Source organism: Rousettus aegyptiacus, unplaced genomic scaffold, assembly GCF_014176215.1.
Source record: "Rousettus aegyptiacus isolate mRouAeg1 unplaced genomic scaffold, mRouAeg1.p scaffold_m13_p_5, whole genome shotgun sequence".
NCBI lineage: Eukaryota > Metazoa > Chordata > Mammalia > Chiroptera > Pteropodidae > Rousettus > Rousettus aegyptiacus.
The window spans coordinates 112,781,102-112,798,634 of NW_023416308.1; the positions used below are offsets into that span (position 1 = coordinate 112,781,102).

The 17,533-nt window shown below is 39.6% G+C and overlaps 1 protein-coding gene across 1 annotated transcript in view; it reads right to left on the reverse strand.

Annotated features, from left to right (window-relative positions):
• Nucleotides 1-5,286: 5,286 nt before the first annotated feature.
• Nucleotides 5,287-17,533, reverse strand: part of LPXN (leupaxin) — a 31,311-nt gene continuing 19,064 nt past the window's right edge. Inside the window, exons 5-9 of the mRNA XM_016119033.2 lie at nt 16,810-16,977; nt 15,740-15,913; nt 15,540-15,621; nt 6,878-7,026; nt 5,287-6,548 (exon numbers count right to left, since the gene is read on the reverse strand). Of these exons, the coding sequence (XP_015974519.1) occupies nt 6,279-6,548; nt 6,878-7,026; nt 15,540-15,621; nt 15,740-15,913; nt 16,810-16,977 (843 nt within the window). The 3' untranslated portion in view covers nt 5,287-6,278. The remainder of the gene's footprint in view (nt 6,549-6,877; nt 7,027-15,539; nt 15,622-15,739; nt 15,914-16,809; nt 16,978-17,533) is intronic.

Here is a 17,533-nt window from a genome sequence, read left to right on the forward strand (position 1 = left end):
AACTTTGGTCTGGTTCTAGTGTTAGCACTAAAATTGAGCAATCTCAGCCTGATCATGTAATTGACTCTTTCTTTCTTTCTTTCTTTCTCTTTCTTTCTTTCTTTCTTTCTTTCTTTCTTTCTTTCTTTCTTTCTTTCATTTTTTTCAAAAAATGGGTGGGGTAATTGGCCGACTTCCCATGTGCTCTACAGTCAATCCTAGAGGTCCTCAAGAATATTAAGCTCAAACTTCCTAGACCAGTAAACTGATCAATGATACACACCAAATTGGCCTGCTTCCCTTCACTATCCCATTTCCCCATTCTCCTACCCACATATCCAGAGCTTCCATCATAAATAGATCATTGCACACTAATTTTAGTCTCAGGATTGACTTCTAAGGAAACCTAACTAAGATACTACAGGGTGAGTGATAGCTTTCCCCGGAAGTTTGTTTGAAGGAAGTAACTGAGTCACAGACGGCTACCCTGACCCGGCCTTCATCACCTCTGCCTTCTTTGTCTTACTAAGAATGTGTTATGTGTCACTCTTCCTGTTTCCCACGTTTCCTGCTTTGCTGGAAGCTCTGGAAATTTCATCTTGCCCAACTCATGAGTTGAGAGAGAGAGATAACTTTCTCCCTTTCTTCTTGCCTCTCTTTCAAAATTTTCAGGTTATCTTAAGAAAATCTCACTCTCCCTCTAAATTTCTCACTTTCTTTTCAAGCCTTGAGTATTTAACTCATGTCTGACAATGCAAGAGCAGCTGGAGTGAGAACATCATATCTTCCAAGTGTCATTGGACGTAATGAAAAGCATCATCCTCAACCTCCAGAGCACTGAAAGGTCTTCCTGAAATCTCCTGTCGGAGTCATCATAAATGTCTTCCTGCTCTTCTTCAACTACATGCAGACCCAATCTTCTTCAAGTAACAACTTTCAGGATAAATGTAAATCCAATTTTCTTATGATTTAAAATTTTTTCTTTTTTCTTTTTGTTTGCTAGTAAGACATCAAGATTTTTTTAAAGCTATTATTCACTATGAATACATGGCATTAAGGTAACATTAAAGATTTAATCGTTTTCCGTTCATGAGCACTGGACAATGCAACACACGTGACATGATTTACAACACATTATTCAATTTTATTAACAAATTGGACAGGAGCAAGAAGTTTTACTCTAAATATACCAGTTATCCATAGGATACCTCAAACTTAAAATACGAAGTGTTTCACTGTTCCCTAACTTAAAAACCATTGGAAAGTGGTCAGATACTATTTTTGTCTGTTTGTTTTTCATGGTCATGGGCAATGCACATTTTCTGCCACTATTGAGATAATTTGTTCATGTATTCGTTCTTTCATAATACTTTAAGTTTTAAAGAAAATATGTCTGTTATGCTTACTCAATTAATTGGTAACAGAATTACAACTCTAATCAGTTTAAGCAACAAAAGAGGTTTTATTGCTCACATAACTTCCCGTTCTGGGATTAAGGTGGTGATAGGGTAGAATTGAGAAGCTCAAAAAAAGAAGTCATTGACTCATCATTACTCAGCTTTACTTTCCTCTGTCTCAGCTTCTTTGTCAGGTAGACTTTCCCTAAGTGATTATAAGGAATTTCCCAGCAGCAATGAGTTTTTAGTATTCTATGACTAGAATCCTGACAGAATGAGAGAACCTCTGTCCCAAGCACAGGTCCTGGAGAGCAATTGGATTGGCTTCGCTAGGGTCACGTGTCTACCCCTGATCCAATCACCATGGTTCAACAGAACACAGGATGGGCAGGCCCGAGGCTGGTGTCCATTTCAGGAGCTGAGGGTAAAGCCAGCCCTTCATAACCCTAGGGACCAAATGTGGGAGTGATGTGCTATCTTATGGAGAAACTAGATTGAAAACAGTGATGCTGAGAGGTGTACTCCCATCCTATATCACATCCTTGATTATGTTCAGTCACATCAGTCATCATAGCATATCAGAGTTTAAAGGCAATAAAATCCAAAATCGTATTGTCTCACCTCTTCTGAGTTAAAGTTTTTTTTACCTTTCTTTTTTATTAATTTTATTTATTTATTAATTTTATTTATTTATTTATTTATTTATCAATTTTATTTTATCAGTTTTAAGTACATAGTACATTGGTTAGACATTTATATAGTTTATGAAACAATCTCCCTGATTGATCCTTCTCTTCCCTGGCCCTCCTAGCCATTATATTAATGCTAACTGCATCCCCTATGCATGCTCTCCAAACCAGTGACCATCGATCGACTAATTTGTACTTCTTTAACCCTTCACCCCATTCTCTCAGCCCCCAACGTCCCTCCCCTCTGGCCATCCCCAGATTGTCCTCTAGATTTGCGAGTCTGTTTTTGATTGGTTTGTTCTTTTTATTCATTAGATTCCGCATATAAGTGAAATCACATGGTATCTTTCTTTCCCTATCTGACTTATTTCACTCAGCATAATAACCTCTAGGTCCATCCATGTTGTTGGAAATGGTAGGATGTCATTTTTTTAAGTGGCTGAGTAATATTCCATTGTACATATGAACCATAATTTCTTTATCTAATCGTCTGTTGATGGGCATTTAGGTTGCTTTAATATCTTGGCTATTGTAAATTGTGCTGCCAAGTTAAAGTTTAAAAGAAATAACATCTTCTCGTATCTTGGTCTGCTCATTCTCAGCTGTAGGAATTGTTCCATCAGCGCCTGTAATCTGAAATATCTTTCACAGGAAATGGAGGAGTTATCCCTGGCAAAAAGAAGTTACTTCTAGAATACAGTATCCTTGCTATTTGGGGATATCCAAGATAGAAAGAGAAGATGGATTGTTCTCACCAGGGTGCTAAAGTCTATGCTGTTGTCCAGAATCCACGGTCTGTGAACGGAGTTAGAAGCTCTCTTCCTGCAGAAACTGATTTAGGGACGACACATTTGCCATAACTGGGGAGGAGGACCTTCTGCATAAATTGTCTCCTTTGATACAGAGCAGATGTGAGGCATTGCTGTCTCTCAACAAAGTTACATAGTTGTGACAAGCAGGACTCTGGCACCAGCTCTTATTTGAGACTTCTTTCTTCCCATCCACTGGACCCCTGTAGCTTTCCATTTTTCCTTGGAGCTCTGTGTTCTCAGCACTTACATGCTTCCCTGATGGTGAGTTTTACCTAATGACACAGCCCCCACAGTATTTCGGGGGCCAGTAGTTGCTTTTTCAGTCCTATATTTTAGGAGCTGCCACCACTGCCCTCATTAAGGACCTGCTCATGCCAAAGACCCCTGTCCCTAAAGAAAGTTGTCTTTCCTCCTCACCTTTATTTCAGCCAGAAGTTCTCCACATTTCCAGGCTGAAGCTGCTCTGGATGCTTCTTACTGCTGTGCCCCTGGGGGCCTAAGGAAGACCAGTATGTCTGCCTCATGTCATTTATAGTACCATTATTCCTGGCTCTCCGCTGCTTTTGAATGCTGTAAAGCTCTCAGACATGTTTCCTCAGGGCGCTAGAGATGTCTACTTGCTTACCTTCTATATTTATTACCTTGAAACTCAGCAACTCTTTAATACTTTTGCTTTTGATCAGCTAGACATATGAATTCATGATTCGTTACCACCTTTTTACTGGTAAGTAACCAGATTCTTAAAGTATTTACATCTCCTCCACAAAGCCCTTATCTTTTGAGGAACTCAGTCCTGCCCCTAACTCCGGCAAGGGTCCAGTTTGGTTTAATCCAAGCTGCATAGTCCATTCCCCCGGCAAAAATCACTTGTTGGTATGTGACTCATGCTAGTCCAGTCAGAATGAATCTCGGGACTTTCCTATAAAGAGAAACCTTCTTTCTCCCTCTAATGGTCATGAAAGGGGAAGAATGTGCCTGGCAGCCATCCCACAACTCTAAGAAAAGCGCATTCTAGAATGTGTATGCAAAAATAATGGATACTTTTCTAAAGTATCACCTTGGAGGATTATATATTTATTCCAAAGAATAATTGGCCAAACTAACACATATATGTGTATATATACGTGTATATATTATATTTATAATATTATATACATATATTACATATATAATATTATATATATCATAAACTAATGTGATTTCTATGTATATATATACACATATATATGTGTGTATGTGTATATATATATATATATATATATATTCATTCTCACTGGTACAAAAGACCTGTTCTTTGAGGGTAGGTTGTATTTTTTTTTAAAAGCTAGGAATTACTCAGAACCAAGAGTAAACAGGTAGATGGTCAGTTTGGGTAATAGTATTTCTGGGTTTTCTAAAAATAGAACTTTTTACTTGTGAGTGGCTTCTCTGGGGCCAAAATGCTAGTCTTGAAGGGAGCACATCTTTTTGAATGTTAAGTATAGCCGCGGACATTCATCATGAGAAGAACAACTCTCTGTTTTGCAACTCCACCATAGTGAGCTCTGGCTTTCCTCTGACATTTTTAGATATTTAGATTCTTCTGAAATCTCAAAAGAGTTAATCTTTAACAAAAAGTTTTAGCATCTGAACATTCTTTCTTAAGGGCTAAAACCCCAGGTTTGCTTTGTCAAACGGCCAAGGCAGCCCACGAACGCTGCTGAACACTGCCGTATTAACACCTGCATATGACATCATAATATCAAATGCAGTAAAGAGGATGTTTAGAAGTTGAACGTAAATTTTGCTTAGTCTGGCGCTCTCAGCCAACCAAACAGGACATGAGGCCAGATGGCTCCCTATCTGTGTGGCCTCCCACATAGCTCAGATGCATTTGAAGTTCCTACTTCATAGAATGAACTGTTACCACTTCCTTTCAACTCCTAAAATCCCTATTGTCCATTCCAACAGAGGAGATAGATATAATAAGCTTGGCAAGAATCGTTTAATCCATCAGTGCTCCAAGAAATTCTGTGCGCATACTGATCTGAAGACACCAAATTCAGTGTTACTTTTAAAAATACCTTTAGTGAAGGAGTTTCCCTCAGTAATTGAACCTGTGTTTTTAAACAAATAATCATAGAGTATCTTTAAGACTTTGGTAAGAACATTATAGTATGGATCTTATCAATATCTCTTTTGAGGAAGCTTGAGGTGGGACATGAAAAAGTCAGGATTTTTTAATAACCTGACTAGCTTTTCTACAACCTTACTTACAATATTTTGCAGAGGAACAAATAATTATGTAGGGATTTTTATTTGGGACTTGGATTTCCAAATCCAAAATAGAAAATGGTCAAATGATTTTTTATAGCATCCTTTTTCAGAGATGCTTTAAAAACAGTGATCTTGTTTGTCTTCATGAGACAATTGTGAAGTTAGCATGCATTTTCATTTTCGAAACAGCTTTATTGAAATGTAATTGATATACAAAAATCTGGATGGAATTAATATACACAGTTCTATGTATTTGGAGATATGCATGCATAAGCAAATATGAACTGGCAAGTGCCTAGAGGAGATCTGATTTTTCTCCTTAGGTAATTTAAGAGATAAAAACAATATTAAGAAGCTTTGCAACCTTGTAAGATGATTCATTTATTTAAGCACAATAAAACAAAATGAATATTATGGGCCTGAATTAATAGAAAAGTTAGTGAACAAGAATCCCTCCTTGTAATCTATTTTGATTAAAAAAGAGTTTTTTATGTGGAATTCAAACAAAAGGTACAGTACATATTTAATTGTGAATAGTGCCAAGTATAGTAACATGAGAAGCAGAAAGTTTATCTACCAAACTAATGTGACATTGAGTCATTAAAACACAAGTCACTTTATTAATCAATGTTGTCAGTACCCAAAGCTGTCCAGGTAAAACTGACTTCCTCTTGAAAAAGAGAACTATACTGAAGAGAGATGCAAGGAGCCTAAGAGTGGTACCCAGATTCCTGACAGCAAGGATAAAGTCCACAGCAGTGGTTGTGGGAAACTGAGTCACGGGGAAATATAGGAAGCTTGGAAAAGCCAAGTTATGAGAGCCATCGAAGGGGCAAAACAAAGAAGTCTGAGGAAATCAGTTGTGAAATGAACATGTACATGTGGAAAATACATCTGCAGAGACGCTAGACGGCAGGACCCACATCTAAATCCGAGTACTCAATTAAAAAAAGAAATTAGACCAGAACTCTAAAAATTAAGATTACGAGCCCAGTCGCGTCACATCTAGAAGTTCCCTTATCTGTTCACCCCCTTTCCTTTCTCTGTGAGCCTAGTGAGCAGAAGTCAGTAGCGATGAATGTACTCTTTCCTCTCTGGGTTTAAATTTCATAGGGGATCTGAAGAGGCGGTGGGTTCAGCTGAGATTACAGTGGGAAGAGCTTATTGAAGCAGGGTTGACAATAGGTCTTGTCATTCTGTTCCCTGAAGATTCCCTTTGACAACTGTGTCAGGCAGAAGGCACACACGAAGTGCTCGGGGTGGAACTTGTAGCCCATGGCACTGATGCAGCGGCCAGTGATGGGCTGTCCACATCCATGGCAGAGGGTGCCTCGGCGGTGATGGTAATGGAGCTCACAGAACGGACGTCCATCCAGTTCGAAGAAGGAGCCAGTAGAGAAACTGCTGAAGCAGTCCTAGGGGGTGGAGAGAAGAGAAAGGAAAGGGATGCAGATGTCAAGAAGTAAAACGGCGAGGTCGAATCCTCAGCCTGGAAATTCCTGCCAGTTACCTGCTGTTTGCAGGAATTTGCTCAGGCCTTTGCCAAACAGGGGCTACGACATTGCCCACCTGCAAAACAGACAAGGACGTGCCCACACCAGATGTTGTGTCTCATGGCCCTTCGGAAAGCCTGCATCGACTCCTCATCCCAGACTGTGAACCCTCTTTGCAGGTGCAGTTCTGCCTCTCGGACGGATGAACTGCTCATTTTCCCTATTTCCAAAAGATAAGTGAGTATACGGACCCCACAAACAAAGCACTCTGGGTGCCAGACGGCGTCCATGGCTGAAAGGTAGTTCTCCAACACCGGGCGGTTGCAGCCACCACACTTGGGTGAGAACATGGCTAAGAAATCCTTTCGGCAATATGGCTTCTTGTCCTTCTCGTGAAAGCCTGAGAAAGAAAAATCAAGGGTTCACCGTTACTGTTTGAGACAGTAAGACAAGTTGGAGGCTGCAAAGAGGCCAATGGCGCCAACTCTCCCAAAATCAGTGTCTTCACATTCAAAATGGGGTGAATAACTGACATCTACCTCCAAGGGCTGTTATAAAAAACGTGAAAAATGCAGGTAAAGGGTTTTAGTATTGTAGCTGGTTCAAAGTGAGCATTTAACCGTGTTAAGATCGTTTCCTCCTCAATGCCTACCTCAGTCCTCTACTTCCGTTGGCCTGTTCAGTCCTGTCTCCGGCCTTGATATGGCTAGCCTCACCTTGTGATTCAGAAACCAGCTCAAAAATCATCTCATCAGAGAGGCATCTCTTCAGCCGTATCTATCACTTCTTTTTTTATTGTCTTTTTAGCACTTACCTTTATCTGAAAACATCTTTGTGGTCTGTCTTCCCTCATCGGAAGTATACGGTGTCCACCATCTATAACCTATCCTTGCCCCTCACTCATAAAACAAGGGTCCCCATCCCCTGGGCCGCACAGCAGGAGGTGAGCGGCGGCAAGTGAGCAAAGCCTCATCTATCTGTATCTGCAGCCGCTCTCCAGCTCTAACATCACCGCCTCAGCTCCACCTCAGATCATCAGGCATTAGATTCTCAAGGGAGCACCAGTCCCTGGTTCCAAAAAGTTTGGGGACTGCTGTCCTAAATGATTGAACCTAACCCTAATCAAGTCTCTAGTTCTGAACTAATGGTTTGCAGAAAATACAGAAAGAGGAGAGGAGATAAAGCAAATAAGTTAAGCAGCCAAATCAAGAATATGGGACATTTATAGGACATAGGTTCCAGTTTCTTAACAAATAAATGGTATAAAAAGTGGCAAAAGGAGGATTACTACAGAATTTAAAAATTTTAAGAGACAAAACAGTCAAATGCAAAGCATAGACCCTGCTTGGATTTTGAGTAAAACAAACCAAGAAAATGACATTTTTGAGAAATTTGAGAAATTTGGATATGGGTTTTAAGTAATAATGTGAAATTGTTAATTTCATTAAGTGTGAAGGTAGTTATATATTTTTTTAAAGTTCTTATCAGTTGAAGGTGAAGCATATTGAAGTATTTAACAATGAGATGACATGATTTCTAGAATTTGCTTTTAAATATGCCAGCAAGGAAAAAAGTGTAAGTGGGTATCAGAGGAAATTTGTTTCACAAAAATGTTGATATTTATTGAAGCTAACTAAGGAAGCACTTTTGTGTTTAAAACTTTCCATAACAAAAAAGTTTAAAAATCAGTTCATTGGGATGTAAGTGCTTTCTCTTTAATACGTGAAATTCTCACTCTTAGGAACATATTGAAAAACGCTGGCTGGAATCTTACAGATCCTATGTCCAAATAATGGAGGACGAGACACCCACAGCGACTACCTTTTAATACCCTTTCCAGTCCATTTTACACATAGATAGCCCAAGAAGAAATGCTCTTAATGGTAACATGTTTGAAATTATGAGTAAGCCATAAAACTCAAAAGAAAACAATAAAGTTGTAACTTTTGCTAATTATTAGTTTAATTTCTAATTTAAACTAAGCAGTAGAAACAGTGATGAATAAACATACCCGATGATGGAAAACATATGGAGTGATTCACATATTTATATATTCCTGGTAATAAAGTTAAATGTTATTATTCTTTTGGAAAGTCATTTGATAATGTGTATCAATAATTCATTTAAAAAATATAGATATCTCAATCCTGGAATTAATCCATACAAATGGCTCAAAAGAAGAGAATATTATGTTTAAAGATATTCATTGCAGCAATACTAAAACACCAGAAGTAATCTAAATATACTATTATGGATACATTTAGTTGTTTCCAATATTTGAAACTATAAATAATGCTTTTCAGGTATATAATCTTTTATAATTTGTCTATATAAAGACCTGATGGAATAATTGATAAAATTATTGTCATAAAATTATAAAACTATATGGAGACTTAAGCAAAAAAAAAAAGGGAATTTTAAGCATACTATAACATATGTATACATGAATATTAATAAATATAGAAAAACATTGGTAGAAAAAAATTTATATTGTATTGGTTTAAAAAAGTAATACGTTATAAGTGAAAATCTCTGCAGTCTTTTTATTGTCTTTACATTTAAATATATATATATAATAAACTAATTCATCTTCAAGTTCTTATTCAAATGGTATGGTCTCTCTGCTATGAAAAGTACTTTCCCAGGATACCCAGATGTTTGGGTACTTCACTCAGGGGTCTGCTTAAGAGAACAATTGATCTGACCATCCTATCTCAAACAGTATCTTATAACTAGCTCACTCTCTCTCTTTCTCAATTAGTTAGTTGGCTAGTTGAATTATTGCCTGTCTCCCTCTCTAGAATACAAGCACCATGAAGGCAGGAACTTTGTTTTTTGTCACAGTCTCCTTAGTACCTAAAATGGTACCAGATGCATACATAGTAGTTGCTCAATAAATATTTAGTGAATGAACAGTCATGTGAACAATATTACAATAGCAAAATCAACAATATTACAATAGCAAAATCAAGACCACCAGCTCCAGAAGCAAGTTGTCTAGACTCTCACCTCAGGATGAACTAGAATATGTACAAACACGTGAACTTTTCTATAAAGAAATTTCCTTAGCATCTACTAGGAGAGTCTACCTTAAATGAAGATGACTAAGAAATCCACTTATGCAGCACCTGCTTCGTACTGGTTCCAACTGAGAGCTCTACCTACAGCACTAAATTGAAAATAGATTCTTCAAAGCAACACCCCCTCACATTTCACGAGTGAGAAAAGGGAAGCTTAGAGAACTCATATATTACCAACTTGTCAGTGGAAGAGCTGAGGTTCAAATCTAGGCCTAACGTCAAAGCCTAACTTGAATGTCATATGCCTTATTTAAAAGCATTCTGACCTTGGCAGTATCAGCTGAGCCCAAATATCATAACTTAGTAGCTTTGTAAATATGAGTGCTCTACCTGTGCCCCACTAAAACAGCTTGTAAGCAAAGCATGCATAGTGGATTGGAAAGCAGCTTACTCAAGAACACGACTTCTAGAAATCCACTTTGATAGTAGCAGCCAGATCAAAGGAGGTCAATAGGAGCAGCTCGAGGTGAGGACCCAAATCAGGTAGCTGTAGTTTTTTCATGATCTCTGGTCACTATTTGATATGACTTGCTTTGTTCAGCTATGCCGTCTTGGAAAAGCACACAGTTTAACAGACTTCCGAGGCCTGTAGACCTAAGAATCTAAACCAATAATTTTATCAGCTGTCCTGTGTTCTTCTCCCTGAGACAGAGAAGAGCTCACTTTCCTTTTTTCACTTTATCAAATAATGTCTAGAGTCTGTGAGAAGGCCTGCTCTTCTTTTAAGAAAAACAAAGCAACATGCATGGCCATCTTTCTTGCTTGTGTGTGGCACAACATTTCTCAAGAGGCCGGTGTGCATCTACCACTGCAGAGCTTGTCAATAGGCAGATTGCAGGCTGGGCCCCACCCTCGGAGTTTCTGACACAGTAGATCTGGCATGGAACCTGAGAATTTGCATTTTTGACAAGTCCTCGGATGATGCAAACAACCTAAAACTGAGCTTGCCTGCAAGTCGGTGTTACTTGAGGAAACCATAAGACACACCAACTAATCTAGGAATGACCCTCATCTAGGCATCTGCAGGGTAGCTGGTCACAGGAATGAGACAGCAGGGAAGTGACAGCCTCTGTTTGAACTCAGGTGAGTCTCAGGAGAGAAGTCAAAAGCAATCAGCCAAACTTTCTGTGATACCCCTGCATTCAGTATCCAATAAATTGAGAAAGTTTCAGCGCTTACTTTCCTGGAGGCTCTCTCTGGGGCCAATTACCTCTGGAGGATGGATGAGAGACACTAACAATTAAAAGTGCCACAGAGAGAAGCAGGCACTGGGCCACAGGGGAAATCAGGGAGCACCTGCATGGCCTGGATAATGAACAATTAGAAAGAAAGACGAAGGCACTGAAGACCTGGTCCCTACAGGAGAATGCTAAGGCCTGATGTGCTTAGCAACTTGAACCTTAAAGAAGAATTCCCTAAGCTGAAACAAAAATGCAGAAAATTTAATTTCCCAAAAGGCTCAATCGTTAAGCTGTCGTTATAGAAACTCTGTGTGTGACTATGTGACTTGGGGTAAGGCAGGATGTCACCCAATTAATAGACTAACCATATGGTAAGAGACCTATTTACAGAAAGCAAAGGATATAAACAAAAATACTACCCAAGAGGAGCTTCTGATTAATAAATGGCATTTCTATCAGTTGTCTAAATAGATATACATCCTAGGTGTGGCATCACATTTATGTAAAAGTCATACATGACCCACTCAACCTTGTTTGTTTAGAAATGGTCCAAACCAAGAACAGTGAGAACTAGCTACCTTCATGGTCATCCTATGGACTGGATAGTTTTCTTTTGTATGTGACTTATGTCTCCTGAAATATGTCTGTATCCTGTTTCTGTTCTATTCTCTGGCAATTTCCACATCATAATCATCCCTGGGCAGTGTTCACTTGCCGACTGTTCTATTCAACACTCAGAATTCTATGGCTACCAGTACCATATAAATTTACCGTGACACATTTCAATATGCTTTAGATTAAATCTCAATGAAAAATGCTGCATAACTAAAGTGCAGTTGAGAAATGAAAGACCTAGTGATTTGTGAAAAGCAGTGAATGAGCTTCAGTGAATAAGCAAATTAGTACAAAGCACTTTGCTAGTAGATTATATTCTTGCTACTCGATCCAGGTTTATCTTCATGTAAAGTGGGTCACGTTGGTGCCAAGAAAGTAAAAAGATATAACAGCAGAAGAGGAATGGAGTGTCCAACAAGGGGCAGTTATATCGTAGGAAAAACACAGAACTTGCAGAAATAAGACCAGAATTTAAATTCCAACTCTTTGACTTTCCAGTTGCATGACTTTAAGAAAATCACTTTAACTCCTTGAGTTCAGCATTTTCATCTATAACCAGGTAACATGTGGAATAAAATTACTCTCACAAGGTTGTGGTGGGGATTAAATAAATAATAGTGAGAAATATACAAAATAACATGCCTGACATTAGGAGAGTCCCCGTTGGCCAGGGACATGACACATGGGATTATCTTCACTTCCTCTTGAAACATCACTAACGTGTTAAAGAATGATCTAAAATAGGAAAAAGGAGAAAAGGAGAGGCGATGCCACAGGTGAGATATCAATAAAATTTTCAAAAATTTAGAGTAGGTATGAGTGACAACTCGCTTGGCAAAAACAAGAAAACTGAAAGCTACGTCTCTACCGAGGAGAAGTACCAAGAAAACTGACGCCATCCAGAGCTCCATAATATCAGCGGGGCTCGGGAACTGAATGTATAAAACAGTCTTCAAGGCTGGAAATGGGATTGGTTGCAAGTCTGAAGAGCTGTTGGAAGATCAGATCCCCCGCCCTACCACAAGATGCAGTGATTAATTCTGGAAATATCAAACCAGAGAGTCTCAATGATCAGGGACACTGTGCACTATGAGGAAAGAAATTGGGCTTTCTACTGAAAAATGGGAATTAGATAAAAGTTGACATTCTGAAAGATGAAACCCCATCTTCCAATTCCTTTTTCTAATTCTCCTAATACTAGCAGAGAGAACATCTCTTGGGTAGAATTGATCCAAGATAAAAGACCTAAAATATTAATATGAAGGAGGCTACCAGTAGAATCTCCAGAACATCCTAAATAAGGACCACACAGTTAAGTTCACCAGTCAATGCATTCTGCCTATCAGCCATTCGGCATTTTAGCGTCTTGTTCTTAAACAGGAAACAGGTAGCTGAAAATCAGCAGCATCTAACAAAGACCAATATAATAAGGTGTAAGGCATTGAGATGTCACAGGTCTCATATTCCAAATTGAGTTGCAGGACATCCATCAAAGTAAATAGCTATGGACTGTTCACATGGTTCTTTACTCCTCACCCACACTGAGGATGTAAAACAGGTAAAGAGAAAGGCAAATTGAGAGAAGGATTTCTTTGGAGAAAACTGTGCTATGGGTGCTCCACCCCGACTTCTCAGAGGGATGAGGTATGGCTTCTGCTAACCTCAAACCAAGAGAGGGACTTCAATGGGACCACTCGGAGAGCTGGGAACGTGTCCTTGGTCATTAGTGGGGTATAGTTGAAGGTGTCTGACTCATCCCTGGAAAAACTCCCTAAGTGAGAGTCTAGCCGAAGGGGCCTATAGCAATTGAATAGAAAGATGTACCTGAACATTACCTTCAATCCCACTGACTGCAAGAGGAAGGTACAAGTTACCTATGGTTCATATATGCAAAAGTGAGTGAAAGAGATGATCCAGAGCCATTGTAATACTTTCTAAGAGATTGCCAAGGGAAGAATGTAAACCTTGTGACAAAGACTCTATGCGCAATGAAACCTCAAAGCAATGTGCCAAAGGGAAGCCTATCAGCCAAGACACGTGAAGGGCAGTTAAGAGTTTACAGCTGGACCTGTACTAAATCCACAAAAGCATCCAAGAAAAAAGAAGTTGGAGTTAAACATGTGCCAGGCCCAGAGAGCATAAAGCAAATTTGTAACAGTACAGGACGAGTTATAACTTTCCTGTCCTCCAGTCTCATCTCCTTCCACCTGGTTCAATTCTGGAAGGGTCAGGTGTCAAGATTAGCAATAGGGGTGAGGATGGTGGATGCCAGAGGCAAGAAAGGACAGATGGAGGACATAACCCCCTTCCCTGGCCTCCTGTAGCCTTTTAAAGAGCCCACCAGGGGAGAGAGTAGCTATCACTTGAAATACCTTGGGAGCTTTAGCTATTACATAGATCGAATAACCTAAGGGCTCAGTTTCGTGTTTTGAGTTTTAAATTCATTTTCTACTCAGACCTGTTTGTTAAGAGTAATCAGAAAAGACATGGAACTGCCCAGGTTTTAATTTAGGAGAGAGGAGAAAACATTGCCCATTGAGTTACTTCTAAAAGGACAGGGAAAGACAAAATAAAGAAGTTTTCTGATTCTATGCATGAGTGATATTTTTTCAAAAATAAAAATAAAAAGAAGTCAGAAAAAAAATCAAGACAATTCAGAAATCAAAAGGGAAAAAAATGCAAAGAGAGAAAAACAGATCATACATAAAGGATCAGTAATAAGAACAAAATCTTAATAAAAACTTCTCAACAATAGAATCTGGAAGACAGTGAAGCAAAGACTTCAGAATTATGAGAGAAAGGAGTTTCCACCTAGAATTTTATGCCCAGACAACAGAACAAAATTATTTTCAGAGATTCAAGGTCTCAAAACTTTTACCTCTTTTCCTTTCTCAGGAGCTACTAGAGGATATGCTCCACCAAAATAAAGGCAGTAACATGTATAAAAAGTCATGTGATCCCAAAATCGAGGATCCAAAGAGGAAAATAGTAATAAGAATTACCAAGATAGAGACCCAGAACAACTTCTCAGCAGGCCTGAGGAGAAACCATTTCGGGCTAGGGCAGGGGTATGAAAGTCTCCTGGATCAATGTCTCCAAGAAAAAACAAATGGAACTAACCTTTTGCCACATGTGGTTGACCATTTTGAAAAGGATTTTACAGTTCTGTCAGATAAATTAGTGATAAGTCCAATGAAAATTAAGCTAATGGAAAAGGGATCCGAATATTAACTTTGGGAAAAAATTAATTTATATGAAAAAGACACCATGATAATAATGGTACTATTATTATCATGTGTCAGGCACTATTCTAAACACTACTGGTATTGTCTCTTAAAATCCTCAAAAAGATCCTATAAAATAAGCATTTTTATTAGGCCCATTTTACTGATAAGGAAAGTGATGTATAGAGAGATTAAATGACTTGAATAACATCATATAGTTAATAAATACCACAGTCCAGATTTTAACCTGGCAGTCTGACTCCAAAATTTGTGCTTTACTGTAATCCGAGTTTGGTACCTGGCTCAACTGTGAGCAATATATATAAAATCATCTGCGTGTACATGCTGAACACCAATCTGACCCGACTACATATCGAGAGGATGGAGGGGAGGGGAAATATGTTGGTGGTAAGGCGAGATAGTTATAACATTTCTAAATCCTCGTTTCCCCTAGTAAAAGGTGAATATATAATGATTCAAATTGGGGGGATCAATCTATAGCTATATATTATTTAAAACACAAGTAAATAACAGAAAAAAAGTTTTAAAAAATCAGAACTAGATTTGAGGTGGAGAAAGGAGAAGCAGAGGCCAGTCTTTTTCACTATTACCCTTGAAGTAATGTTCCAGTTTTTAAACCAAGCATTCGTATTGCTTTGATTAAAAAATTCAGTTTAAACAAAATTTATAAATGTTGGAAAAAGGGGAAAAGGGATGACATCTCATACTGAAATGGGCCCTTGGAGAGTAGTGGCAGGAACCTGGATTATCATGTGGATCAAGGAAGGCAGATCAAGGTACCCCGGGCCTTACCTTCTGCACCGAACACCTCTCCACAGTGAGAGCAGAAAAAGTGCTCTGGGTGCCAGGTTTGGTTCATTGCTGTCAGCACTTTCTAGAAAAAGAACACACACAGAGAGAGATTAGAATGCCACAGAGCTGTAAAACGTAACCCCGGTTCTAAATGAGTGAGTACGGGCTGCATGAGAGCAGGGGGAGCGGGGTTTCCTTACATCCAGGATGGGCGCGGCGCAGTAAGCACAGCGTGGAGAGAAAAGATGGTGGTAGTCCTTGGAACAGTAGGCCAAGCCGCTCCGCTCAAAGAAGGCACTGGAGCCGATCTCTTCTTTGCAGTGACTACAGATGAAGTGCTCTGGATGCCACGCTTGCCCTAGGGCATGGATGACCTGCAGGATGAAACGAAGCCTGGCACGGGAGCCCAGCAGAATGTACTAGGGCCTGTGGGTTGCACAACTCCGGAGGGCCCTCTTCACACGGCGCTCCATGTAATTGGCACTCCCTGGAGACAGGCAACACTGAGGCCTGGACCTAGGTCCTCCCTGCACAGCCTGTTGTCCATGCTTTGGGAAAAGGATGTCCGCCTCCCTGACTGCTCACGGTGATAACGCCCGGAAGTGTTTGTTACGGCCATAACGCCCCCGAGGGTGAGAGAAACAGAATAGGGTACGGCAATGACACACAAGAGGTGACTACAGCCTTGGCGTGAAAGGGATCCCTGGAACGGGCAAAGGACAAATGACAGTTTTCACTCCCCTGATCTGAACATCGCACCTCACGCCCCTTGCGGACAGGTCTCACAGACCTTTATTATGGTTTTGGTGAAGGATGCAGAGCAGGGCCATGATTTGAAGCTGAATGCGACTGAAAATTGTGTCGAAGCTATTTAAATTGGGGATGTTTGAAGAGAAGGAGCAGTGAGAAAGTCACTTTCAGTAAAGGCAGTCCAGAAAAGTGGTTGAGAGCTCGAACTCAGGAGTCAGAGTCTCCTGGGTTCAAATCTTAGTTCTACCTCTTACTAGATTTGGACCTGTCAGTTAATGTCCCCTGAGCCCTCAGTTTCCTCATCTTTACAAAGGGGATGATAATAAGTCTTCCTTAATGGAATAATGTGACCATTAAATGAGGGGATACTTGCAAAGCACTTAACTTAGTGCCCAGAGCACTGCAGAGTGATCAGTAATGAGTAACTATCACTAATACATCTTAGAACATGAGGAAAAAGAGTAGTCCTTGGTGGGACAGACGTAGATAGCTATAGGACCAACACCTTGGCCCTTCCCACCTTTCCAGCAATCGGCTTCCGGCAGGAAGCACAATGGCCCTTGGGCACTGTGGCAATTCCAAGGTCCTGCAATTCCTGCTCCAAACCTCCCAGCATCGAGTCCAGGGAGACCTTGTGATCCTGCTTGTCTGGTAAGTGCTTCTTGCTGGCATCTGCTTTCACTGCAACCTGGTATCGAGGAGAGAACCATGGAGAGAGTCAACCTCTTGGATGTTTATCTTCATTGGCATCTTCTGCATGATCCTATCAGCTCATCTCTACTGACTGACCCTTTAATTTAGTCTTTCCTGAACTTTCCTCTAAGGCATGGAAAAATTCATCACTGTAACAAAATGCTTTCAAAATGCTTTCATTCTTTTTCATTCTAAGTTCCTCAGGACTCAGGAATGAAATCTGACTAATCTTCCTTCATTTGTAAATCTTTTTTGACCTAGAAAAATGAATAGATGAAGATAATACCTTTTCTGGCTCTTATGGTGACCACAGGTCAACAATTAATCTTTTTATTCATGTATTCTATAATGTTTATTGTGCACCTAGTTTGTGCCAATCACTGCTCTAAGCTCATGAAGTTCACATTTTCTGGGTAATAGACAATAAACAATTTAAAAAAATATATGATGTAATGTCAGGTAGAAATAAGATGTTATATATTGAGATAAAAGCAACAGAAGGTGAGATGGTGAGGAAGAACCGATTTAGACACAAGTGATCAGAGAAGGAC